At 56.1% G+C, this 24,330-nt stretch overlaps 1 protein-coding gene across 2 annotated transcripts in view; it reads left to right on the forward strand.

Annotated features, from left to right (window-relative positions):
- BRD3 (bromodomain containing 3) overlaps nt 1-23,766 on the forward strand; it is a 37,103-nt gene extending 13,337 nt beyond the window's left edge. The window contains exons 2-12 of one of the 2 annotated variants that reach the window (XM_032261963.1): nt 874-1,199; nt 2,004-2,141; nt 3,026-3,173; nt 4,121-4,335; nt 6,230-6,601; nt 9,198-9,326; nt 12,809-13,000; nt 14,480-14,715; nt 17,556-17,848; nt 19,064-19,189; nt 20,401-23,766. In XM_032261963.1, the coding sequence (XP_032117854.1) occupies nt 987-1,199; nt 2,004-2,141; nt 3,026-3,173; nt 4,121-4,335; nt 6,230-6,601; nt 9,198-9,326; nt 12,809-13,000; nt 14,480-14,715; nt 17,556-17,848; nt 19,064-19,189; nt 20,401-20,516 (2,178 nt within the window). In that variant the 5' untranslated portion in view covers nt 874-986 and the 3' untranslated portion in view covers nt 20,517-23,766. Of the gene's footprint in view, nt 1-873; nt 1,200-2,003; nt 2,142-3,025; nt 3,174-4,120; nt 4,336-6,229; nt 6,602-9,197; nt 9,327-12,808; nt 13,001-14,479; nt 14,716-17,555; nt 17,849-19,060; nt 19,190-20,400 lie in introns of both variants that reach the window. The other variant, XM_032261962.1, reaches the window with a different exon arrangement.
- Nucleotides 23,767-24,330: the final 564 nt, after the last annotated feature.

Raw genomic sequence — 24,330 nt, forward strand, 5'->3', positions numbered from 1 at the left:
TGCCCCACACCTTTACAGGAAGACACGGGGCCATCTGCAGGGCCCTGGCCATGGTTGGAGTCCTGCAGGCGTTCCCTAGTGCACAGCGTTCCTGTGGGCGCTCTCAACTGTCCCTGCCCTCCTGGGACACGCAGGGCAGCGGTGGCCTCCTCCTGCCAGCCCTGCATGTGGCCAGCCAGTCGGGGCCAGGAAAGCCCAGCGGCTCACATGTGCAGGGCTCCCCGTGGTGAACTGGGGTGTGGAGGTCGGCAGGGTCCGAGCCCCCACCCCTGCTTCTCTGATTGGCTGAGAGCCAGGCCGGGTCACAACCGAGCCGCCATCACAAACTGGGCTCATTCTCCTGGTTACGGCAGAACCTCCCTGCTTGGCCTCACTTGAGGGTGCCACCTCCCTGCACCACGTGTGGGTCTGCAAACATCTGTGTTGCGCTGGCCCCACTTGCCCTGGCTGTTCTGGGCCCACGCCGTGGCTGTCCATGCTCTTCAGAACGTTGTTGAGGCCAAGTGAGCCCCCACAAGTGGGTGGTTGGTGGGTACAAGGCTGCCAGTGGCTGAGTCCCTCGGCACACCTGCGTCCCAGCGCATGCTCCAAGCCCCTACCTGGGAGCAGGAGGCTAGTGGCTGAGCTCACGCCACCGCCCATGCCTTGCCCCCGGGTCTGAGAGCAGTGGTTGGAGAGTCGTCCCGAGCCAGCGGTGCTTGGCTTGAGCAGTGTCCCCGACAGCCACTCGTCTGGGTGGGTGGGTGAGGGGGGTGAGTGAGTGGAGCAGGCCCTACTGGGGCCCGACGGTACCCTCGGGAGCCTGCCAAGGCTGGGAGAGGTGGGGGTCCTGGGGTGACTTCCTGTCTCTCTGTTGTGCCTCCTCCTCTGTAGCCGTCGCCTGGTTGAGCCCAGAAATGGGACGTCTCGCCTCTTCAGGGAGCATAGAAGCAGCCAAGGCCTCTCCCAGCCGCTGCTGTGACAGAAAGTGAGTGAGCTGCCGGAGGATGTCCACCACCACGACAGGCACCCCCTCGGGGATCCCGGCGGCCCCGGGCCCTGTGAACCCACCGCCCCCGGAGGTCTCCAACCCCAGCAAGCCCGGCCGCAAGACCAACCAGCTGCAGTACATGCAGAACGTGGTGGTGAAGACGCTCTGGAAACACCAGTTTGCCTGGCCCTTCTACCAGCCCGTGGACGCAATCAAACTGAACCTGCCGGTGCGTGGCTGCCACCTCCCCAAGAGCCGTGCTCTGCCACCGCCGTCCTCTTCCCCCTCCTGCTGCCCCGCTCCTGGAAAGACTGCTCCTCTGCCTCTAGCTGCTAAGCTGGGGACAGCTCATGCCTCAGGAAGCCCACAGCACAAAGGCACACGTGGGCATGGGAGAGGAGGGTGGCTGCCCCAGGTGCAGGAAATAGGGAGAAGCCATACGCCTCTGGGGAGGAAAGCGGGTGGACGGTGATGGGACTCAGGAGTGGAGGCTCACCGGGGCTGCCTTCTGCCTCACTGGCTCCTGCAGGATGGCCCATCTGCCAGCTTGGCAAACCCACTTGGAGTCAGAGGCCAAGTGTATGCTAAGGCCTGCTTTCCAGGCGGTGGCGCCCTTAGGTGCATGCTCATTTTTGACCTGGGCCCAAGTAGACACACCGTGAGCCTTGCAGAGGAAGCCCTGGGCCGGCTCTTGGTGGTCTGGGCTCTGGGCTCTGCTAGGCCCTGGTCACCTGCTGGTTTAGACCCTGGAGGGTTTGGCCTCATCTCCGGTATGTAGGCTCCTCCTGGGGTCTGCCCTAGCTCCGTGGGCTCCCCTCTGCACAGGCTTGTGGTCCATGAGAGGTTGGGCAGGAGTTTGGAGCTGGCCAAGTGTTCAACCCACTATGGCCCACTGCCTTCCAATGACCAGAACGTGCCTCGGGCCATCCGCAGCCCTCAGTTCACTTGGGAAGACCAGGCTGTGTCCACTTGGGAATTGTGGAAATAATTATGTAGAATCTGTTGGTAATGCGTCTGAAAATCTTTTTCCTAGGATTATCATAAAATAATAAAAAATCCAATGGATATGGGGACTATTAAGAAGAGACTAGAAAATAATTATTATTGGAGTGCAAGCGAATGTATGCAGGACTTCAACACCATGTTTACAAATTGTTACATTTATAACAAGGTAAGAAGATGCGGGCCTGCCGGGCGCGGTGGCTCAAGCCTGTAATCCCAGCACTTTGGGAGGCCGAGGCGGGTGGATCACGAGGTCAAGAGATCGAGACCATCCTGGTCAACATGGTGAAACCCCGTCTCTACTAAAAATACAAAAAATTAGCTGGGCATGGTGGCACGTGCCTGTAATCCCAGCTACTCCGGAGGCTGAGGCAGGAGAATTGCCTGAACCCAGGAGGCGGAGGTTGCGGTGAGCCGAGATCGCACTCCAGCCTGGGTAACAAGAGCGAAACTCCGTCTCAAAAAAAAAAAAAAAAAAAAGATGCGGGCCTAGAACACTGCTTACAGTAAGGATTCGGGTGCCGTGTGGGGCAGATCCCCCAGCCGTTCTTGGCCGCTGCCAGGCGGGCCTATGCGCTTTGGAGCAGTTCTTAGGCAGGCCCAAAGCATATCACCTGGCCAGGAGCCATGGCTCACGCCTGTAATCCCAGCACTTTGGGAGGCCGAGGCGGGTGGATCACTTCAGCTCAGGAGTTCGAGACCAGCCTGACCAACATGATGAAACCACGTCTCTACTAAAAATACCAAAAAAAAATTAGCCAGACATGGTGGCAGGCACCTGTAATCCCAGCTACTTGGGAGGCTGAGGCAGGAGTCAGTTAAACCCAGGAGGCAGAGGTTGCAGTGAGCCGAGATCGTGCCAGTGCACTCCAGCCTGGGCCATAGAGCAAGACTCCATCTAAAAAAAAAAGGAAATATATTCATTTTGTCCTCTCCTGTGCTGCCAAATCTGTTAACAAATTTTAAATGGTTTTGAGCTACAACTAATAATGTCCTTTGCAAACGCACAGCTCCTTTCCTGGCACGTGACTTAGGTTCTCTCTGTGTCTTCAGCCCACAGATGATATAGTGCTAATGGCCCAAGCCTTAGAGAAAATTTTTCTGCAAAAAGTGGCCCAGATGCCCCAAGAGGAGGTTGAATTACTACCCCCTGCTCCAAAGGGCAAAGGCCGGAAGCCAGCTGCGGGAGCTCAGAGCACAGGTAAAGGGAGGTGGGGCTGGTGGGGGCTGGGCTTCTGTGCAGAAGCCTCCGGGTGGCTAGGCCGGGACGCCGGCTGTTTCCCTGTCTGTGAAGAGCTCGTGGGCACTGGTTGTTGGCCGAGTGTGGCCTGTGGGTGATGTTTGGAGGGGCAGCTGGCCCAGGGACACACAAGACTTTAACGCCGTAACTGGCTGCCATTGAGCCCACTCTGGGGAGGAGCTCGTGGTCTAGGAGGATCATCTGTCCCTGCCCTCCGCCTCCCAAATCCGGCTCCCCTTCCAGCTCCATCCCTGAAGTCACTTCTTCCATGAAGCCTGGGGCCTGTGCCTCCTAGGGCTTTCTCTCTCCAGCTCTCATTTTATTATCTGTGACCCGAGAGTCACCGTCACCAGCCTGGTTCCTTGGTCAAGTAAGACTGTGTCTCCCTGTCCAGGAGCACAGTGGTGATTAGTGCCATGAGCCCTGGGGTCCCACCTGGCCTGGGAACCCAGCATGCAGGTGTGTCTGGAGGGAGAGGCTGACCAGGCGGGATGGCCAGTGCCGTGTGCCGTCCTGTGTTGCAGATGGGAGAAGCTGGTGGCTTAAGTATGGTCGTTTCCTTGGTCACTCAGCTTGTTGTTAAGGGAGCTGAGTTCAGTCCCAGCTTTCCGTTACTCCAGGGCTGGCTGTTAAGTGCAGGCGTGGTACTGCCCTGGCCTCGTTCAGCCTCCTGTGGTCTGTGGCGGGGGGCCCTACCCTTCATGCAGGGAGCCCTCAGCCAAGATGAGCCAGGCCAGCCCTGCCCCCAAGATGCAGGGTTGGGGGCATCTCAGGGTGGAGGGCTCTTCTCGCTGGGGGTCTTGGCAGCACAGAGCTGACCCCATGTTCTGACTGGAGGGGTGGCACTGGAAGCTTCTGGAAATACTAGTAGAGCCTCCCATGCTGAACGTCCCTTCCTTGTCTTGAAGGTACGCAGCAAGTGGCGGCCGTGTCCTCTGTCTCCCCAGCGACCCCCTTTCAGAGCGTACCCCCCACTGTCTCCCAGACGCCCGTCATCGCTGCCACCCCCGTACCAACCATCACTGCAAACATCCCGTCGGTCCCAGTCCCCCCAGCTGCCGCCCCCCCTCCTCCTGCCACACCCATCGTCCCCGTGGTTCCTCCTACGCCGCCCGTTGTCAAGGTGAGCACCCTGAGGCCGGTCGGCTGGGGCGTCTGAGCCCAGCCAGGGTTCCTGGGGTTGGGACAGGAGCAGTGGGTGGGGAGCTCCCACCTCTCCCTGAGTGCTGGCTGTTGGGAGTGGTTCTCTCTGCACCCTGGGAGGTCAGGCCATTGTTCCTGACGCAGATGAGGAGACCGAGGCTTGGGGAGCTGAAGGTCACACAGCTGGTAAGGGAGGGCCTGGCTGAACCTGAACCCCAGCTTCTCTGGCCGGAAGCCCTGGCCAAGGGCTCGGTCAAGGTGGGGAAGGTATGGAAGAGAATCGAGGGTGGGAGGGGTCCCCATCCTCCCCTGCTCACACCCAGGGGAGTGGTGCCAGCTGTACCCACCTGGGTGTGTTATCCGCCTGTGGGCTCCACGTGGGACCTTGAGGACCTGCCTGTCCTGCTCCCCATTGGCTGGGAGCTTTTCACAGCGGGCCCTGGCAGTCTCGGCAGGGAGTGGGTGCTCCCTGCACGGTCTGGGGCTGGCGAGGCCTGGTGAGTCCTGCTTTGGGCAGGACCTGTGCCAGGCACTCATGTGTGTTGTCTTCTTCGATTTGATCCTCACAGCGACCCTCTGGGGCAGACAGTATTTCCCCCATCTTACAGATGAGGAAGCGGGCGCTCAGAGGGGTTAAATGGCTCGCCCAAGGTAAAACGCCACCTCCGTTGCTTCCCCTCCCCGTGGCCTTCACTGCCTGCACTTACGGGTGGCCCCCGGCCAAGCCACCTCCCCCAGCGAGGCTGTCTCTGGAGCTTGTCCCATTTGCCATGGCCAGATGAGTCTGTTCCTGCTCCCATCCGCCCTTTACGGCACACACCTGGAGCTTGGCAGCCTGTGGGTGCCTGTCAGGTGTTTGTGGATAGCCAGCTCAGGCCCCTGCCAGTCTGAGGGCGGCGGCTTGGCTGGGCAGTGGCTGTGGGTGGCGCTCTAGACGGCAGGTGCCGTGGGCTGGGAGCTGTGGCTCCTGCTGGCTCCTCTCCTGCCGGGCTAAGATTAGAATCCGGCTGATCTGGTCTCAGGGTGCACCCTGAGCCCCGGCCCCGGCACGCTGAAGTGATGCCCATGGGTGCTGGGCCCTTGCAGGCTGCCCAGAGAGACCTGCACACTCCCAGGAGGCCTGGATATGAAACATGCGTGTGTGCCTGGTGCCTTGCTCCACCCCCAGGACACACCCATGGCAGGCTCTGTGGGTCGTCTCCCTCCTCCCCTTGCTTGAAATAGCCTTCGGTGGCTCCCTGTTGCTGCTGGGATGGAGTCCAGACTCACCCATTCACTCCCTGAAGTCCCTTGTTCCCAAAGCTGCTGTGGCTGCTTCCTGCCTCCTGGTCGGCTGCCCCTGCCCCGTGTCCTCAATGCTCTCCTGCCTCCCCATTGTCCCGCAAAACTTGTGTTTGTCCGTGGAGTCCCGCTCTCAGGCCCTTGTCTGGAACGTTCCTGCTGGTCTCTAAAAGCAGGGAGTTCCTCCCAGATCTCTGCAGCCCCAGGGTCCCCAGGTCCTGACCTGGGTGCTTGTTAAGCGTCTGGCAAATTGCATGCAGCACCTCACACGGCGTGGGGGTGTGAGGTGTGAGCCCATCCTGGACCCCTGAGCCCTTGGGGCTAAGGGAGAGAGGTGTCTCCCCATGCCCAGGTGAGGGCGGGTTTCAGAATTGAGCCTGAGGGGGAGTCCCAGCCTCACCACTGCCAGCTGTGTGACCTTGGGCCAGTGACATGGCCCCTGAGCCTTGGTGTCCTCTCCTGTGGAGCCGTGCATGTGGCCGCTTAGCCCAGCGCCAGGCAGGCAGACAGCGCCCTAGAACCGTGGCTGCTGCGACGTGCGTCTTCGGGGCCGCAGCCTGGTGTCCAGTGCTCACTGGTTATTTCACTTGCAGAAAAAGGGCGTGAAGCGGAAAGCAGACACAACCACTCCCACGACATCTGCCATCACTGCCAGCCGGAGCGAGTCGCCCCCGCCGTTGTCGGACCCCAAGCAGGCCAAAGTGGTGGCACGGCGGGAGAGTGGGGGCCGCCCCATTAAGCCTCCCAAGAAGGACCTGGAGGACGGCGAGGTGCCCCAGCATGCAGGCAAGAAGGGCAAGCTGTCTGAGCACCTGCGCTACTGTGACAGCATCCTCAGGGAGATGCTGTCCAAGAAGCACGCGGCCTACGCCTGGCCCTTCTACAAGCCGGTGGATGCCGAGGCCCTGGAGCTGCACGACTACCACGACATCATCAAGCACCCCATGGACCTCAGCACCGTGAAAGTACGTGGCTGCGTGGCGCGCCTCGCTCTGTCCACGTGCTGCGGCTCTGCCGTGGGGGCTGATGTCTTGTGCCGGCTGAGTCGGGGCTCAGGGAGCAGGGTCTCATCTGCTGGACAAGCGCACCTTCCGGCCTGGCCCCCGCAGCCCCGGCTGTGGCTGGCAGGGCTCCGTGAGGCAGGCTAGCCCTGCCTGCGGTCCCAGAGTCTGCAGCTCTGTTGTTTATTCCCGTTGAAGCCTTTTGGTGATTTCGTTTATTTCCTTCCATGTCCCATTCTGTATCATCAGGCCCTAGAGCTGGGCCACACTTGTGCTTGGCACAAGGTTTAAAGCTACACTTGCTTCCCTGAAGCCCCGGAGACAGGCGCCTCACAGCAGGCAAGAATGAGGCAGCCGGCAGGGATGGCCTGGCTTCTGCCCCCTGCGTGCCTCTGAGCCCCACCCCCTCAACAGACAGAAGCTGGCCCTGGGCGGGTGGCAGAGCTGAGACAGAACCTGGCCTCCCCCGTGCCAGTCCTTTTGAGGCCACAGCCTCTGCCTGGGCTCTTTTGTGCCTCATAGCAGGTCAGAGTGAGCCTGGTCCTGGAGGTTGTAGGGTTGTTGGGGGGAAGGGCGGTGGTAACCTGTCGGAGAATGTGCTGGGGAAGGGCAGCCCCAGGGCAGGGTGAGCTCCACCAGGTCTTCCCTGAGCACCTTTCCAAGCTCTTGGCTAGCACCTGCCCTCTCTCTGGGAGAGCTCCAAGCCAGCTCCCAGGGATGTGCAGGCAGCTGAGGGAGGTGTGGCCGCCACCTTTGCCAGCTGTGTGGCCCTGGGAAGAGCGGCGGGAGCCCTAGTGGGCAGTTGTTTGTTTTAATCCTGGGGTCTGGGCCTGCAAAAGCCGGTTGCAGTCAGTCTGCCCGCCTGAGGCAGTTGCTCCTGGGGAAGCCTTTCCTCCCCTGCTTGCTGGATTCCAGGGCAGGACAGACCTGACTGGCCCAGGCCCCAGTTCCCGGTGCACGTTCAGGTGAAAGCAATGAGTGGGGGTCGCCTGGCTCTGCCGCTGTGGGTGCTGGAGCAGTGCAGCCTAGAAGCTGCCACGAGCCTCGGCCCCAGCCTCCAGGGCCGGGGTTTGTGTGTCTCCACCGCAGCACAGTAACAGGAACCTCGGAACATCACTGGGGGTTCCAGTTTGGGCTGGACTCAAGCTCAGCTTAATTCCGTTTTGGTCAAAGGATCTGATTTGCCCTTGAAAGCATAATAAAGAAGCTCTAGAACATTAGTTCGCTTTAAAGTCCTGATCTGTTCTGTTGGGAGCTCCCCTCTGTCCTGGCTTGGGGGGAAGCCAGGTGCGGCGGCAGCACTTGCTCCCCACGAGTCTGGCCCGGACGCTGCGGCGAAAGGGCAGTCAGTGGACCAGGGAGAGGCCTCGGGACCTGTAGACTTTAAAGATGAAGCTTCTGGGCGTGGTTTGTCCCGGCACATGCTAAAATAGAAAACAAGCTTTCTTCACAATATCAGAGGCTTTCAGGTCCCACCGTGGCCCTGGGTTTTTCTGCGGGCCCTTCCTTCTGGAGGGGCTCGTGTCGAGTGCAGAGGGAATGGACCCTGAGTTGGAGGTTGCCCTCTGTGGGTTAGTGCCCACCCCCTCCATCTCATTGGCACCTAGACCCCACGGAGTGGTCAGGTTAGATTCGCCCTGCCCTGCGTCTGTCCTCCTTCGAGGTCCCCAACCAGGTCCCTCTCCTTGAGCCATCCCGGGGTAGGAAACTCACTCCCTCAGGCGCAGCATGACCTCTTTTTGCCCCAACTGGTATGTTCCCAGTGGCCATCTTGAAGCGTCCCTTGACAATTCTGCCTCTGTCCCGTTGTGGGTACTTACCACCCACCCCCCAGCAGAGCCCTGCTGCCTGGCACTGCCTGCCCAGGCCTTGGCCTCAGTTCTCTGCTTGCCAAAGCCAGGTGGGACCTGCGGTGGCTTTTCCTGCAGGGTCTCTGTGTGGCCTAGTAAACGTGGGTGGGTGTCAGCCCACACACCCCTGCTGCCTTCACCCCTATGGGGTTCAGGAGCTGCTGCTGGACACAGCATGGAATCCCTTAGGTCCGGCTGGGCCCCTGGGATACAGGGGTGCTTCTGTTAAGACTCGAGCTGGCTGACAGCTACTGGCTTCCTTGAGGGAAGCACTGACGTTTCCTTGTATAGACTGAGCAGGCTCCATGTTCTTGGTGAAATCCGACTTCACTGCAGCCTCACACCCCCCGGGGCTGCTGATGGCGCAGCAGTGTGTGAGGATTCACTGGACAAGGAAGGGGCTAAGGGACAGTTGCGGGAACCTGGGATTTCTTGTTGAGCGCCTTTCTCTTCCAAGTGGGGGCTGTGTGTCTGGAGTGTCTGTGGAGTCCCAGGCCCTCCCTGCCAAGCCGTTGAGTCACCCTCATGTCATCACTTTGAGCTTCCCGCTACGAGGTCCAGGAGAGCTGGGGTGTGCTGCCTGCCAGTCCAGTAGGCACCACCCTTGAGCTGGCAGTGGCCCCTGAGGCTCAGGAGTTCATCTCATGGGGTGTGGCAGAGTCCTGAAGCCATGGGCCGCGCTCACTGGCCCCTGTCACTGTGTGTTGTAGAGGAAGATGGATGGCCGGGAGTACCCAGACGCACAGGGCTTTGCTGCCGACGTCCGGCTCATGTTCTCCAATTGCTACAAATATAATCCCCCAGACCATGAGGTGGTGGCCATGGCCCGGAAGCTCCAGGTAACCTGAGGCTGGGCACAGGTGGGGTGGCTCCCCGGAGTGGGGTTGGGGGCTCCCTGGTGTGGGGTGGAGGCTCCCCGGTGTGGGGTGAACAGCTCCCCAGTGTGGGGTGGACACCCATGTGAACATCCAGCCAAGGAAAGCCTCAGAGAGCCTCATTCCCTCAACACATTTTTCCCGAGTGCCAACCAGGTCCCTGCCAGGCTCTGAGCTGGGTTCCAGGAGCTGCCGCCGGGGCTCGGTGGCGGTGTCGCAGCAGTGAGCCTTTCCCTCCGGGAGCTGGTGCCTGTCACAGGTGGGACAGCAGATGTCCTTTCTCGTGTGGCTTCGCCTACCGGAGTTTCCAGCAGGTCTCGGTGGCAAGGAGAGTCTCCCACGCTAGCCTGTCAGTGCAGCCGGCGGATGAATTAGATGGCGGTGGCTTGTGCAGCATTCTGCTTTTCTGTCTTGGTCTGGCTCTCAGCATAGGGACTTTGTGAGCATGCATCAGCCTCACAGAGATATTTGTGTGTGTGTGGACCTGTGTGTATGCGTGCACGCGCGTGTGTATGGACCTGTGTGTGGACGTGTGTATACATGTGTGTGTGTGGACCTGTGTGTGTGGAGGTGTGTGTGTAGTATGTGCGCACGTGTGCCCTCCTGCCTGTGTGTGCATTTTTCTGCTAAAGTCCGGGTGCCGCACACATGTTTTGGTGTGGGTCGATGTGCCAGGATCTGTTTTTATCTTTTCTAATTGTGATCGTAGGTGATTTGCTTTTATAAATAATAGCACCAATATGATAAATGTTATTTAATTGAAGGACCTTATTTTTGGAGGAAAGGGGAGAATTCTGGATGTATGTTCTCTTCCAGCATGCTTTTCCTTCTTATGGGACCCAGAATGTCGTGTAAGATGTTCTCAGTCCATGCTCAGAGGTGTTTTGAAGTACCCAAGCAGCTCATGGCTTTATTACTGATGATAGGACCCATAAAGGGGTGGAGAGAGAAACTCATTCACACCATGGGTCCTACTGCCTCTCCCACCCTCCTGCGCACAGGACCTGTCCAAGGCCCTCTCCCAGGAGCTGCTGCCATTGCTACCCTCTCTGTGTCCTTGGTCCTGTTGGGGATGACCCAGCAGAGTGGTCCTGGAGGTCCCATTACATCCAGAGGAAGCCATCAGGACCCCAGTTTTATACTGAGACCTTCCTCACTGTATCCTAAACACAAAAGACCTTGCAAAACACAGTCAGTCCTCTGGAGCCTGGTAAATCCTGGGTTGAGCTTCATGAGGGAGCTGAGCATAGAGGACGGCACCCGGGCTTGCCGACCCAGCGGGGACGCCGGCAGCCCTGCCCCTGCCCCTGCCACAAGTGCTGTTGGATAGACATGGTGCTTAGCCTGTAATCCCAGCACTTTGGGAGGCGGAGGTGGCAGGATCACTTGAGGCCAAGAGTTCAAGACCAGCTGTCTACAAAAAAATTGTAAAAACTAGCCAGGTGTGATGGTGTGTGTCTGCAGTACCAGCTCCTCGGGAAAGTGAGATGGGAGGATCACCTCAGTCCAGGCGTTTGAGCCTACAGTGAGCTGTGACTGTACCACTGCACTCCAGCCTGGGCGACAGAGTGAGACCCTGAGGCTGATAGAGTTCCATTACTGACCCCTGTTTAGCAATTATACTATTTTATAAAGTGAACTGTGGGGTTAGAGCCCAATACCAAAACGACCTGATCTGAATGGCTTCCAGGCTGTCGGCTGAGTAGGGGCCTGGACCGCAGCTCTGGGGGTCAGGATGCCTCTGGGGATGTCTCCTGAAAGGAGAACCGGGGAGACGAGAGCCCAGGATGGGCTTTTCCAGAGCTGAGTCTAGCCTGAATGGTCACATCACGTGTGCAGATGATGTGGATTCAGGTTTATGAGCTTGGCAAAGAGAATTCTCCCCTCATTTCCACCTCACTGAATCCCTGTCTTCAGTGAGCTGTGCTGCCCCAGGGAAGGGGACGTTTGTTGAGGGGTGACCGAGGGCCTAGGCCCCGGTTCAAAACCTTTCCAAAGTCAATTTTGATAGGAAGTCTGGGTGTGGTGACTCACGCCTGTAATCTCAGCACTTTGGGAGGCCAAAGTGGCAGGATCACTTTAGCTCAGGAGTTCAAGACCAGCCTGGACAACATAGCAGGACCCTGTCCCTACAAAAAATGAAGTAGGCCGGGCACGGTGGCTCACGCCTAAAATCCCAGCACTTTGATCACGAGGTCAGGAGTTTAAGACCAGCCTGTTCAACATGGTGAAACCCCGTCTCTACTAAAAATACAAAAATGAGCCAGGCATGGTGGTGGGCGCCTGTAATCCCAGCTACTCGGGAGGCCAAGGCAGGAGACTCCCTTGAACCCAGGAGGTTGCAGTGAGCTGTGATCGCACCATTGCACTCCAGCCTGGGCGACAGAGCAAGACTGTGTCTTGAGAAAAAAAAAAAGTAAAAAAATTTAGAAATATATTTGAGACAGGGTCTCACTCTGTCACCCAGGCTGGAGTGCAATGGCATGATTTCAGCTCACTGCAGCCTCGACCTCCTGGGCTCAAGCAATCTGCCCATCGCAGCCTCCCAAGCAGCTAGGATCACAGGGATGCACCACCATGACTAGCTAGCTTTTTTTTTTTTTTTTTTTTTGGGGACGGGATTTTCCCTCATTTTCCCCAGGCTGGAGTGCAATGGCACGATCTCGGCTCACCACAACCTCCTCCTCCTGGGTCCAGGCAATTCTGCCTCAGCCTCCTGAGTAGCTGGGATTACAGGCACGTGCCACCATGCCCAGCTAATGTTTTGTATTTTTAGTAGAGACGGGGTTTCACCCTGTTGACCAGGATGGTCTCGATCTCTTGACCTCGTGATCCACCCGCCTCGGCCTCCCAAAGTGCTGGGATTACAGGCTTGAGCCACCGCGCCCGGCCCGGCTAGCTAGCTTTTAATATATTTTTTTATAAATGAAATATTGATAGGACTAGACTTTGGCCTTTTGAGCCAACTTTTGTTGTTGACCCTTCATGAGCTGTGATATGGCAGTCAACTCTGGGGTGAAGAGATGGGAAGAGGTCAGTTGAACCCTTGTGGCTGCGGAGGACCTGGTCGAAGTTCAAAGGAAGACACTTCCTGTTTCACAGCAGGGGCAGCCCCCTGGGAGCTTCCGGCCAGGAGGCCATAAGGATGCATGTGTCTTCTAGAGAGGGCTCATGGACTTGGTGAAGGCATCTGTGGGCCAGCTCCTGTGTCCCCGGCTCCCAGGCCTGTCCCCAGGAATTGCCTGGGGAGGGAGGGAGGGAGGGAGGGAGGGTGAGTTGGAAGCAAGCACAGCCCCCCTGGCAGGCGGAACCCCATCTCCTCCTGGCCCAACCTTCGTAGCAGCTGTGGGTGCTTCCCCAATGGCATCTCGGGAACCCTGGGGGCCCACACCAAGGGGCAGCCCTGTGGGCGTGCAGGTCTTCAGGACAGCCCCGCTCTCCCACAGGATGTGTTTGAGATGAGGTTTGCCAAGATGCCAGATGAGCCCGTGGAGGCGCCGCCACTGCCTGCCCCCGCAGCCCCCGTGGTGAGCAAGGGCGCCGAGAGCAGCCGCAGCAGTGAGGAGAGCTCTTCAGACTCAGGCAGCTCAGACTCGGAGGAGGAGCGGGCCACCAGGCTGGCGGAGCTGCAGGAGCAGGTGGGCACTGACATGCTGGCGTGGAGCTGAGGGGCCGAGGTGGGATGGCTGGCACAGCAGCCCAAGGTCTGTCCCTTTGCGTGGGTCCCCCCTTGGCCCCATGTCCCACAGCAGCCGCTCAGTGCTTCCTCCCACAGGCCCTCGGGGTGCCCTCCCCAGGTTGGGGCAGTGCGAGCCTGACCAACAACACGCATGAGTGGCTGCAGGGACACGTGGCTGGGATGTTTCTGGAGACCTGGCGGGCCTCAGGTGGGAGCTCGGTGGTCATGTGTGCCTTGCTCTGCTCCAGAAAGGTCTGTGAGGCCACCACAGTGCCTGGGCTCCAAGCGGTCACTCACAGTGGGGTGGGGCACAGGCTCCAGAGTCCTGGGGGTCCTGCCGTGTGGCTGCCCAGCTCCAGCCCACTGCCAGACTGTGCTTCCCTCCCGCTTCTCCGCGTTGCTTTTCTCATTTGCAGTATGGGATGAATGTCACCCCCTCTGAGCTATCTTGAAGTTGAATTGAGAAAGATGTGAATTGTTTCCCCAGACCTCTGGCAGGCAGCCAGGTGCACGATTTCTGGGACCCCAGGTTGGAAGAAAATAGAGCAGGGCTGTCCAGTCAGGAGGGGAATAGCGTGGAATAGTGTGAATCAGGGCCGCAGGGACAGCGATGGTCCTGCAGTCCCGAGTTGGGCCGGACACTTGATTTTGAAGTGGCAAGAACCACACAGTAGGGAAGATGGCTGTGAGGTGTGGCCACAGGGGTGGCAGCTCCTTCACACACCTGCTGTTGGCCTTGCACAGACCACCCAGAGACAGGGACGGGCTGTGTCTTCACCTGGGCAGTGCATCTCAGGGGGCCTCTCCTCTCCCTTGGGGGTGGCTGGAGTGGGGCGGGCGAGGCACTTAGCACACCGCCAGTGGTGGGGCGGCCCCAGATGAATGCTGGCTGCTGGCAGTGGAGGCCTGCGTGTTATCAGCTGGCTTCCTAGAAGTCACTGATGAAAGCCTCCTTTGCGAGGGCATTTAAACTTCTAGATAGTCTTCCTTATCTGAAAAATGATAATAAGAAAAATGTCAGCCGCCCACCTAATGTAGATGATGGGTTGGTGGATGCAGCAAACCACCATGGCACGTGTATACATAGGTAACAAAGCTGCGCGTTCTGCACATGTACTCCAGAGCTTAAAATACAACAAATTGAAAAAGATAGCTGCCCTTACCGAGTCCCTGCTGTGCCACCTGCGCAGCGCTCAGCCTATGGCCAGCCAGCTCTTCCCCATTGCAGGTGAGGAAGCTGGGACAGAGAGGGTTCATGAGTCACTAGCAGTCGCAGGGGAGTGAGGGGCAGAGCAGGGCCCGGATGCTTCTGGTTCACTTCCTTCCCCAAATGAGGCAGCTCTGACCTCGCCCCAAGCCCCCTGGATCCTAGGGCCCCAGGCAGTCCCAGTGGTGCAGGCCATGCCCGGCACCTGCCCAGCTGCCCGCTCTTTTCCAGCTGAAGGCCGTGCATGAGCAGCTGGCCGCCCTGTCTCAGGCCCCAGTAAACAAACCAAAGAAGAAGAAGGAGAAGAAGGAGAAGGAGAAGAAGAAGAAAGACAAGGAGAAGGAGAAGGAGAAGCACAAGGTGAAGGCCGAGGAAGAGAAGAAGGCCAAGGTGGCTCCGCCTGCCAAGCAGGCCCAGCAGAAGAAGGCTCCTGCCAAGAAGGCCAACAGCACGACTGCAGCGGGCAGGTAGGTCCAAGAGCCCAGTGCTTAGTGTGCCACGGGGGCTCATGGAACCACAGTGCTGGGACTGGGGGCTGTGCGCCTTGGGCACCTGGAAACCAGGGTGAGGGGGGCAGGGAGACGGAGGATCTGCTAAGACCCGTGCTGGGAAGTCCAGGGATCTAGGAGGTGCTGCTCAGCTGCCTTCAGGGCTGGCCAGGATTCTGGACGTGGAAGCGCTGGCACAGCCTGGTCTCTACGTCACGAAGCTTTTGGGATTTTTTTCCTGGTCTGGGCTAAAGATCTTGACTGGGGGGAGCTAAGCGCCCCATTTTGGGCTTGCCCATAGGCAAGGGACAGTGGTGGTGGCATTGTGCACGGGTGCATTCAGTCTCCTTTGGGAGCCCCTGCTGTGCCTGGGTACTGCCCTGTGTCTGCTAGGAACACGCAGGACCCACAAAGCAACATGAGCTAGTAGGGAAGGCCCTCAGGCCCAGGATTCCTCTCCCGGCCAGGTGGAAGGGAGGCTTCCCAAGGGGGAGCCCACAGCCGTGTGGGAGCAGGCTTGGCAGCAGGGGGCTGGGGAGGGAGTTCCAAGAACAGGGAACAGCAGTACAAAGCCAGAGAGACCAGTAGGATGTGTTTCTTTTGGGAATGAGGGCAAAGTTGGCACCACTGAAAAAGAACAAGTTGGGAAAAGAGGTGAGTTGAGGCAGCTGAGATCAGCCGGCTTTGTTTGAGGTGCTCGTGCTTCCTTTTCAAGCAGACGAAGGGGAGTTAGGACCTAAGCTCAAAGTATTCGGATCCTCGTCGCCATGGAGAATAGCTTAGTGGGAAACAGGAATGGGAGAAGCATGGATACCCCTTTGGAGGTTATCGTGGTTCTGCCGGCCAAAGAAATTGGCATGGCTCTGGAGACGGCATTATTTCGGAAGCGGCATGGCCAGGCCTTGGTGCTTGGAGGGAGGGGGAGAGGAGCGCGGGGGTCCTGGGTTTAGGTTTGGACAGCTGGGTCAGCCCTCAAGGGAGGCGGCAAGTGGGATGGTCAGGGTAGTTCTTCCCTTCTTCCCTTCTTTTCTCCCTCTCTCCTTTTTGGAGGAGGATGCAGACATCCATTTTTCTTATACAGGTTGAGTACCCTTTATTTAAAGTAAGGATATTTTTTAAAAAATGCTTCAGATTTTGGAATATTTGCATTGTACTCCCCATTGAGCATCTCAAATCTGAAATGCTCCAGTGAGCATTTCCTTTGAGCAGTTTCAAATTTTGGAGCATTTTGCATTTGGGATGCTCAGCCTATACTATCTTTGTCTGGTTTTAGTATCAGTATAATGCTGGCCTCAAAAATGAGTTGGGGCCAGGTGCGGTGGCTCCCGCCTGTAATCCCAGCACAATATTTGACTGAGTAGAGGCAATTAAAAAATGATTTGAAAAGTGTTGCCCCTCCCTTCTGTTTTCTGGAGTAAATTTATAGAATTGATGTTAATACTTAAATGGTTGGTAGGATTCACTACCAAAACCGTCTGGCCTGGAGTTTTGATTGTTCAGTGGGTATAGGATTATTAGATTATCAGTTTCTTCTTGAGTGAGTGTTAGCCTTTGAAGGTGTCATCCATTCCACACAGATTGTCAAACTTAGGGACATAGTCTGTTGGTTAGTATTCCTCTGTTATCCTTTTGATGTCTGTAGGGCCTGTAGTGATGTGCCTCTTTTATTCCTGATATTGGTCATTTGTGTCTTTTTTTCTTGGTGAATCTGGATAGAGACTTACCAATTTTATTGATCTTTCAAAGAAACAATTTGATTTCGTTGATTTTTTTTGAAATGTTTTTACTTTTATTTATTTCTGATCTTTACGATTTCCTTTTGCTTAGTTTAGACTTGGATTCTTCTCTTTTTAGGTTTTTTAAGGTAGAAGATTAGATTACTGACTTGAGACCTTTTTTTTTTTTTTTGAGATGGAGCCTGTTGCACAGGCTCGACTGCAGCACACAATCTCGGCTCACTGCCACCTGCATCTCCCGGGTTCAAGTGATTCTCCTGCCTCAGCCTCCTGAGTAGCTGAGATTACAGGCGCCCGCCACCATGCCTGGCTAATTTTTGTATTTTTAGTAGAGATGGGGTTTCACCATATTGCCCATGCTGGTCTTGAACTCCTGACCTCAGATGATCCACCTGCCTCGGCCTCCTAAAGTGCTGGGATTACAGGCGTGAGCCACTGTGACCGGCCCTGCACTGTCCTTTTTTCCTGCAAATATTCCTTTTTCTGAAGCTTACTTTGTCTGAAATTAATACAGCCACCCCAGCTTGCTTTTGACTAATGTTTTCATGTTGTATTTTTTTCTCACTTTTTTCCTTCTAACATGCCTAGAACACTGTAGAGTGGCGTTTGTGTAGATACTATGTGCATTGGTTCTTGTTTTTTAATCTAACCTGAGTATCTCTTGCTTTTAGTTGGTATGTTTAGACCATTTATATTTCACATAGTTATTGATGTAATTGGATTTTGGTCCTCCATGTTATTATTTTCTTTTTCCTCTGTGTCTTCTGTTCCTTTGTTTCCCCCTTTCTTGCCTTCTTTTGGATTACCTGAATACAGAGACCATTTCTTGACCTGTGGAGTTTGGGACGCCCGTGGGGTGTAGAGAGGAACTAGCCTCTGTAACTGTTTCCTGGCCGAGGTCTGGAAACCCCCCAGCTGGGAGCAACTTTTCTAACCTTTGATTTTCTGCCTTGAGGCCCGACTTTGGGAAGAAAGCTTGGGCCCAGAGAGCAGCCTGCTGTCGGGAGGAAGGGGAGTGTGCAGTGGGCTCCCAGGGCAGGTAGACAGAGACTCAGCGCCATGCTGCTCTGTCTTCTGCCCCAGACAGCTGAAGAAAGGCGGCAAGCAGGCGTCCGCCTCCTACGACTCGGAGGACGAGGAAGAGGGCCTGCCCATGAGCTATGATGAGAAGCGCCAGCTCAGCCTGGACATCAACCGGCTGCCCGGGGAGAAGCTGGGCCGCGTGGTACACATCATCCAGTCGCGGGAGCCCTCGCTCAGGGACTCCAACCCCGACGAGATAGAAATTGACTTTGAGACTCTGAAACCCACCACTTTGCGGGAACTGGAGAGATATGTCAAGTCTTGTTTACAGAAAAAACAAAGGAAACCGTTCTGTAAGTTGCCTGGGTGGAGCGTGGTGCTCGAAGCTCCTCTCCCCTCCTTGGCCTGTCCCTCCTATCACTCCTCACAGACCCCGTCTGCGAGCGTGGGCACAGGGCTGCCACGCTGTCTTGGCTCGTCCGTCCCACCTCATGCCCTGAGGATATCTGTGGTCCGCCAGGGACAGCAGGCTTGGGGCTGAACCCAGGCCTGAGCCCCACCCAGCCAGAGCCCGCTTTTCCTGTTCTCGGGGATGTGGGCAGCACTTGGGTGCCTTGGCCTTAACCTTGTCCAGGGAAGGCACGACCCTGGGGCCGGGCTGCAGCCCCAAACCCCATTCATTAAGGGCCCAGTTAGGGTCCTCACTGCATGCCTTTCTGAGGCTCCATTTGGGGCCTTGGCTGCAGGTGACCTCTCTGATGGTCCCTTGCAGGGCAGACCAGCTTCCCTTATAACAAGGACACCCTCCCTTTGACTAGGGTCACAAGTCCGGAGGCCTCACAGGATGGACCCCGGCACCAGCCCAGGCTTCCCTGAAGTCGATGGCAGGAACAAGTCACTGCCAGGGTCTGCAGGTCCGGCAGAGTAGGAGGGAGGGCAGACCAGAGGTGGGCCTTGTGCTACCTCCCGCAGGCTGTCAAGTGAGTGCAAGGCTCACTTGAACTTGCCTGTGGCCTCTCAGGTGTGCTCGGGCCTCACTCCCTCTGAAAAAGGGAGCCTCCTTTCCTGGATGGAGTGTCTGTGTGGCCCTGTGTGGTCACGGTACATCTGACCCATGGTAAGTCGCTGGGTCAACTTGGAGGGAGCGACTCAGGAGTGTCAGGCAGTGGAGACCGGACCCCAGGACCACATCATCCTTGCTGCCCAGGCAGAGGCAGAGAGTGGCACTGGTGAGGCAGGTCCATGAGTCAGAGGCTCTGCCCTGCATGTGAGGGACACTGGCCAAACCATGTCCTGTCCCTATACCTGTTGGCGCCATGGAATGGCCTCTTCCACCTTACGATCCAGGCTTTGTATACCCTGAATGCACAGCAGAGGCGGGTGGGTGGGTCTGTCTCATCCCAGTCATTTCTGCCACTCGAAGCCCTGGCGACAGCTCTGCACCTGTCAGTTCCAGACGCGTGAACGCTGGGCAGCTGGCGTGGATGCAGTGTGCAGGGCTGGGGCCGTGGCTCCTGCCCCATCGGTCCCCTCTACAGTCTCAGTGCCCATTTGTTCCCTGACAGCAGCAAGTGGGAAGAAGCAGGCAGCCAAGTCGAAAGAGGAGCTAGCTCAGGAAAAGAAGAAGGAGCTGGAAAAGCGTCTGCAGGACGTCAGTGGGCAGCTGAGCAGCAGCAAGAAGCCCGCCCGGAAAGGTACTGCCCACAGCCGCCGTGCCACCCTCTTTGGTGGGGGTGAGGGCTCAGCAGTAGGGGTTTGAGCACCCAGCAGGCCCACATCTGAGTGTGACTCGCCTCCTCATAAGCTCTGTGTTGCTGTTTTGAGACGGAGTCTCCCTCTGTCACCCGGGCTGGAGTGCAGTGGTGCGACCTCCGCTCACTACAACCTTTGCCTCTGGATTCAATCAGTTCTCTGCCTCAGCCTCCCGAGTAGCTGGGATTACGGGTGCCTGCCACCACGCCCGGCTAATGTTTTGTATTTTTAGTAGAGATGGTGTTTCACCATGTTGGCCAGGCTGGTCTTGAACTCCTGACCTCGTGATCCACCTGCCTTGGCCTCCCAAAGTGCTAGGATTACAGGCATGAGCCACTTCGCTCGGCCACTCTGTGTTCTTAGATGAACTCTTGAGCTCCTGGAACCTCGATTTGCTTGTCTGTCACTGGGGGGGGTCCCACCCCAACCCTCTAGGGAGTATGCGCATGTGGGGTGTGTGTGAACACAGTCCTTTCCAGGGCATCATCTCTCCCAGGGGCTGCTGTGGGGCTTAACCAGGCAGCCCTGCCCATAGGCAGTGAGTTTCTGACTGTTCTGCCGGCGGCAGCACTTCCACAGCAGGCTGGGGTAGCAGACGCAGGAGGCTGGCCCCATGCCCTCTGCATTGCCAGGCTGTGTGTTCAGGGGAGCCGGCAGTTGATCCCTTGCCTCCTTTTCCTGGACCGTGTTAGAAAGAGCATGCATCTCTTTCCCTGGCTTCCGGGATGCACACATGGGGGACACTAGGGTCCTGTCTGCACTGGAGCATGTTCTAGCTGGGCCATGGCCTTGCGACAGTTTGCCCACCGTCAAGACAGGTCCCATGACCCTGCCTGCTGAAGGGCTCTGTCTCTGCAGTCACTCTTGGGGCGCCCCAGGCAGAGTAAGCACTCCAGCTGCCCGTGTCCTGTTGGTACTGCTGGTGACCACATGACAGGGTATGTTAAGGACAGCCTTTCCCTCCCATCCATCGCTTCCTGTTTGAGTGTCTCAAGTAGATTCAGATAGTCTTGTTGACTTGATTAATTTCAATAAATGCTTATTAAACGGCAGGGTCAGGAAATGGGTGGATCGTGGCATGAGGTGCGGCAATGCCACCAAGGGGGTTGAGCGGGTGTGCAGTGAGCGTGCCTCCCTGCCCATGTCTCCACAGAGAAACCCGGCTCTGCACCCTCAGGGGGCCCTTCCAGGCTCAGCAGTAGCAGCTCCTCCGAGTCTGGGAGCAGCAGCTCCAGCGGGTCCAGCTCTGACAGCAGCGACTCAGAATGAACTGGCTTCGGACATAACAGGACAGATGGATGCCGCCCACGCCGAGACTCTGCCGTGCCCCTTCTGTGGTTAATATACTACCTTTGTTCCATGGTGTGCAGGTCTTTTTCATTCAGTGTTACGATATCTTCCAGTTTTTGCTTTCATAGGTCAGAGATCTATCTTGTGTGTGCGTTAGATTTGATGAGAAGGTGTGAACTCTGCAGAAAGTGTCTTCTTCATCACTGAATTCAGTCACTTGGAGATGGCAACTTCAATGCTAACCCGATGACCCCAGAAAACCGTGTGAGACTCGCACTGAAGGACCTCATGGAATCCCTTTGCTTAGGCCCAGCCTGGTCTGTAGGTCCAGAAAGAATCTTTTCGAAGTGTCTCGGACATGGGCACCATACTTGAAAGCTGTTAGCTTTCCAAACAAGTATTTTCCCTGTCATTTGGGCCTCAAGCTCTGACCCTCGTGTCTGACGCGGCTGCCTCTTTCTGGAGGGGCTGAGGACAGATGTGCCTGCTTGTGGGGACCAGGCTGGGCCTAAGCGAAAGGTCATCGCAGCCCCAGCCCAGCGCGTGGAACCCCTGGGGTGGGGACAGGTGGGGTCATGGCCAGGAGGGGTGTCGTGTTCTCCGACGTGGTGAAGTCCGGAGCGCCTCAGAGGGAGCGGCGCGGCTGTGTGTGTGGCCTGCCGGTTTCCATACGCTGAAGCTTTTACCTCAACTTCAAAAAACAGAAGAAAAGATTAAAAAAACAAAAGGAGACTTTTTTTGTAAGGTTTGGCAATTTTCTACGGAAGTCCAGCCCGATGTGCGTCCCCGCCTGGCTAGCGCTGCCCCTGCTGCTGCTGCTGCGCCCTTGGGAGCCACTTTCCCGAGCTTATGTGTATATAATAGTTATTTATTAACATCATTGGTCATTTTTTAAAAAAACAAGAAAAGAAAAACAAACCGCAGAAGACATGCATTCAAACAATCGCAGAGATGCAGGCCTTTTCGGTGGCGTGCCGGGCCCGGGGCCTGTCTGGCGGCAGGCCTGTCGTCTCCAGGTGCTAACCTCCGCCCCGCGCGTGCCCACCCACGTCTGTGTTCGCGCGCTCGCCCCTGGGCTCGTTGGGTTTTTTGGTTGTTTTCCTTTGTGGGTTTTTTTTTTGTATGAAACTTGGAGACTTACAGGTTTAGGCAGCTTTCAGCCACAGCACATTCTGATTTTTTATTTTTAGTTCTTTTCTATTCACTTCTGGTCTCTTTAAGACTGTTTTAAAAGAAATCGACGTAGGGAACCCCAGTTATATAATATAAACTTTGTAATCTGAGAGAAAAAATGTATAGTAAATCTAAGTCTTGATTTTTAACTTTCTATTGTAAAAAAATAATAATATACAGAGTTTAACAGAAGGTTATGTTTCGGTTTTGTTTTCCCGGAGGCTGCCGTTTGGTCTTTGAGTGTGGGGATGCCCCAAGCTGGCCCACCAAGCTCTGAGCATGGCGGCTTCGGCCAGGAATGCTAGGATCAGCCTCCCAGGCCTGCGGGTGGGGATGCTTCCCCCTGCCAGCCTCCAGGCACCTGGCCAGGCCCTCCTCAGCCTCTCTGCCCTCCTCAGGGTGGCGGAGTCTCTGGGCCCCAGGAAGATTCCCTCCCCGAGACTTGCACGGTGCTCCTGCTCACGCGCAGTCACAGCCCAGAAATGCCTGGAAGCAGGCATTCTCCCGGACCTCGGCGTGGGGGAGCCTCCAGGGGGGCGCTGGGTGTGGAGCCGTGGTATGGTCTGTCCTGGATGGTGGCCAGTGCTTTCTGCCAGCACTTCTGGATGGATTTAGGGACTATCGTTAGTATCCTCATATGTGGTGATTTTAAAAAACCATAAAATTCATTCAGAGTCCACCAACCCTCACAGATCTAGGTATGCCCTTACTGTAGAGGGAACTCTGATGACGAAATGCTGGTAAATTACCATTTTTTAAATTGCTGGTGAGTCTGACACTTGGTGAGTTTTCAGCCAGTTTGTTAAACTTTTAATTAAGTTTTGTTTATAATAAAAATATAAATGGATTTGAAAGTTTCAATTTTTTTAAAGTTACCCTTGTTTTTCAAAGGTATTTTCTAAACAGATCTTTAATGGACTATTTAAACTGAGCTTAAGGGATTCACACACAACAGCTGACAGGTCTTCACACAGGCTGATGGGTAGCGTGCTGCCGGCACAAGGCTGGGTGATGCACACCCTAAGCTGGGGTGCCTGGGCATGTAGGGCGCTCCTTGCAGTGCCCCTCCAGCCGCAGGGCAGTTAGTGGCCTGTGTGCACTATGAGGGGAGCGGCTGGCTGCAGCGGCAGCGCAGCAGGAGCACCGTGGGGCCCTTCCTTCTCGGCTGGTTCTCTGCGATGGTGGCATCATGCTCACCTCCGCTCCTCTCGTCTAGAAGCTGCTGACCCTGACGGCCCGCCAAGGGCACACGGAGCAGCTGCATTGGTGCTGTCACTTTTTTAAGGCTTTCTGTCCAGACTTCAACACTGGTTTCTTTTCAGTTTCGAAGGATTGATGTCTTCCTCAACGCCCTCGCCGGCGGGCTGGGGGTGACGGCCACATCCATTTCTTCTGTATTAGAAGGCCGTGGTGATTCAATTAGATTGTCCCACTGCCGAGTCCGGTAGGGCAGCTTCTGTCGTGCTTTTTTCAAGGGGAAAGGAGCAGTGACAAGTCGTGTGTGGGAAATGGATTTGAGAACGCTCTGAGTGACCCCTGGAGGCCGAGGGGGCAGGCTTCGGGTGTGAACTGAACTCCAGACCCCTCTTTGTGCTAGGCGGTGGCATCTTGCTTACAAACTGTAAGACACGGTTTCTTTTGTGTTTGTTTTTGGTTTTCTTTTGCAGCACTCACGCCTCTGACAGTCTTTTGGGAAAGAGTAACACCCCACATAAAGAATGTGTCACATCCAGTGTAGCACTGTTCTCTAATACTGGCATAACGCTTCCAGGAAGTTTTTCTTTTTTATATTTAAAATGTTACTTTTCTGTATGATGTGCATGCAAGTTTACCGTAACTTTTCTTAAACTTTTTAGTGCCGTTTCTAGTATATTCCTGTAAATGTCAGTTACTGAAAATGAGTCCAATGTAAGTAGTTTTAGCTTGTTTATTGCAATGCTGGCCTCAACACAACAGAATAAAAATGGTAGAAAGTACTCTTTGATGTTTCTGGTAATCATGGACCCTTCTCCTGGGGCATTTGTTTTGTTTTCATAATAAAAAGCAAACAAACAAGGCTGTTTTTGCATTTTTCTGTGCTTTCCGTGGGCGCTCCCAGCCTCTCTCCTGGAGACTGGAAATGTCTGGAAGCAGCTGGTCTAGAACAGCCTTCACTCGTCCACAGTGAGGGTGGCAAGCTCCCCACACTTGACATCTTGTAAGTGCTGGCGGAAATACCCAGGGCATCCAGAAGGGGCCCAAAAACCATTTACAGGCAGGATGCCGTGACTTGTGCCTGTGACCCCAGCACTTCAGGAGGCCAAGGCAGGAGGATGGCCTGAGGCCAGGAGTTTGAGGCTGCAGTAAGCTATGAATGCACCACTGCACTCCAGCCTAGACAACATCGCTATTCCTTTTTTTTTTTTTTTTTTTTGAGACAGAGTCTCGCTCTGTCACCAGGCTGGAGTGCAGCGGCACAATCTTGGCTCACTTCAACCTCCACCTCCTGGGTTCAAGCAATTCTCCTGCCTCAGCCTGCTGGGTAGCTGGAACTACAGGCACATGCCACCATGCTCAGCTAATTTTTTGTATCTGTAGTAGAGACGGGGTTTCACCGCGTTAGCCAGGATGGTCTCGATCT

The sequence above is a fragment of the Sapajus apella genome, unplaced genomic scaffold (genome assembly GCF_009761245.1).
Source record: "Sapajus apella isolate SASKATOON/1434 unplaced genomic scaffold, GSC_monkey_1.0 scaffold126, whole genome shotgun sequence".
Taxonomy (NCBI): domain Eukaryota; kingdom Metazoa; phylum Chordata; class Mammalia; order Primates; family Cebidae; genus Sapajus; species Sapajus apella.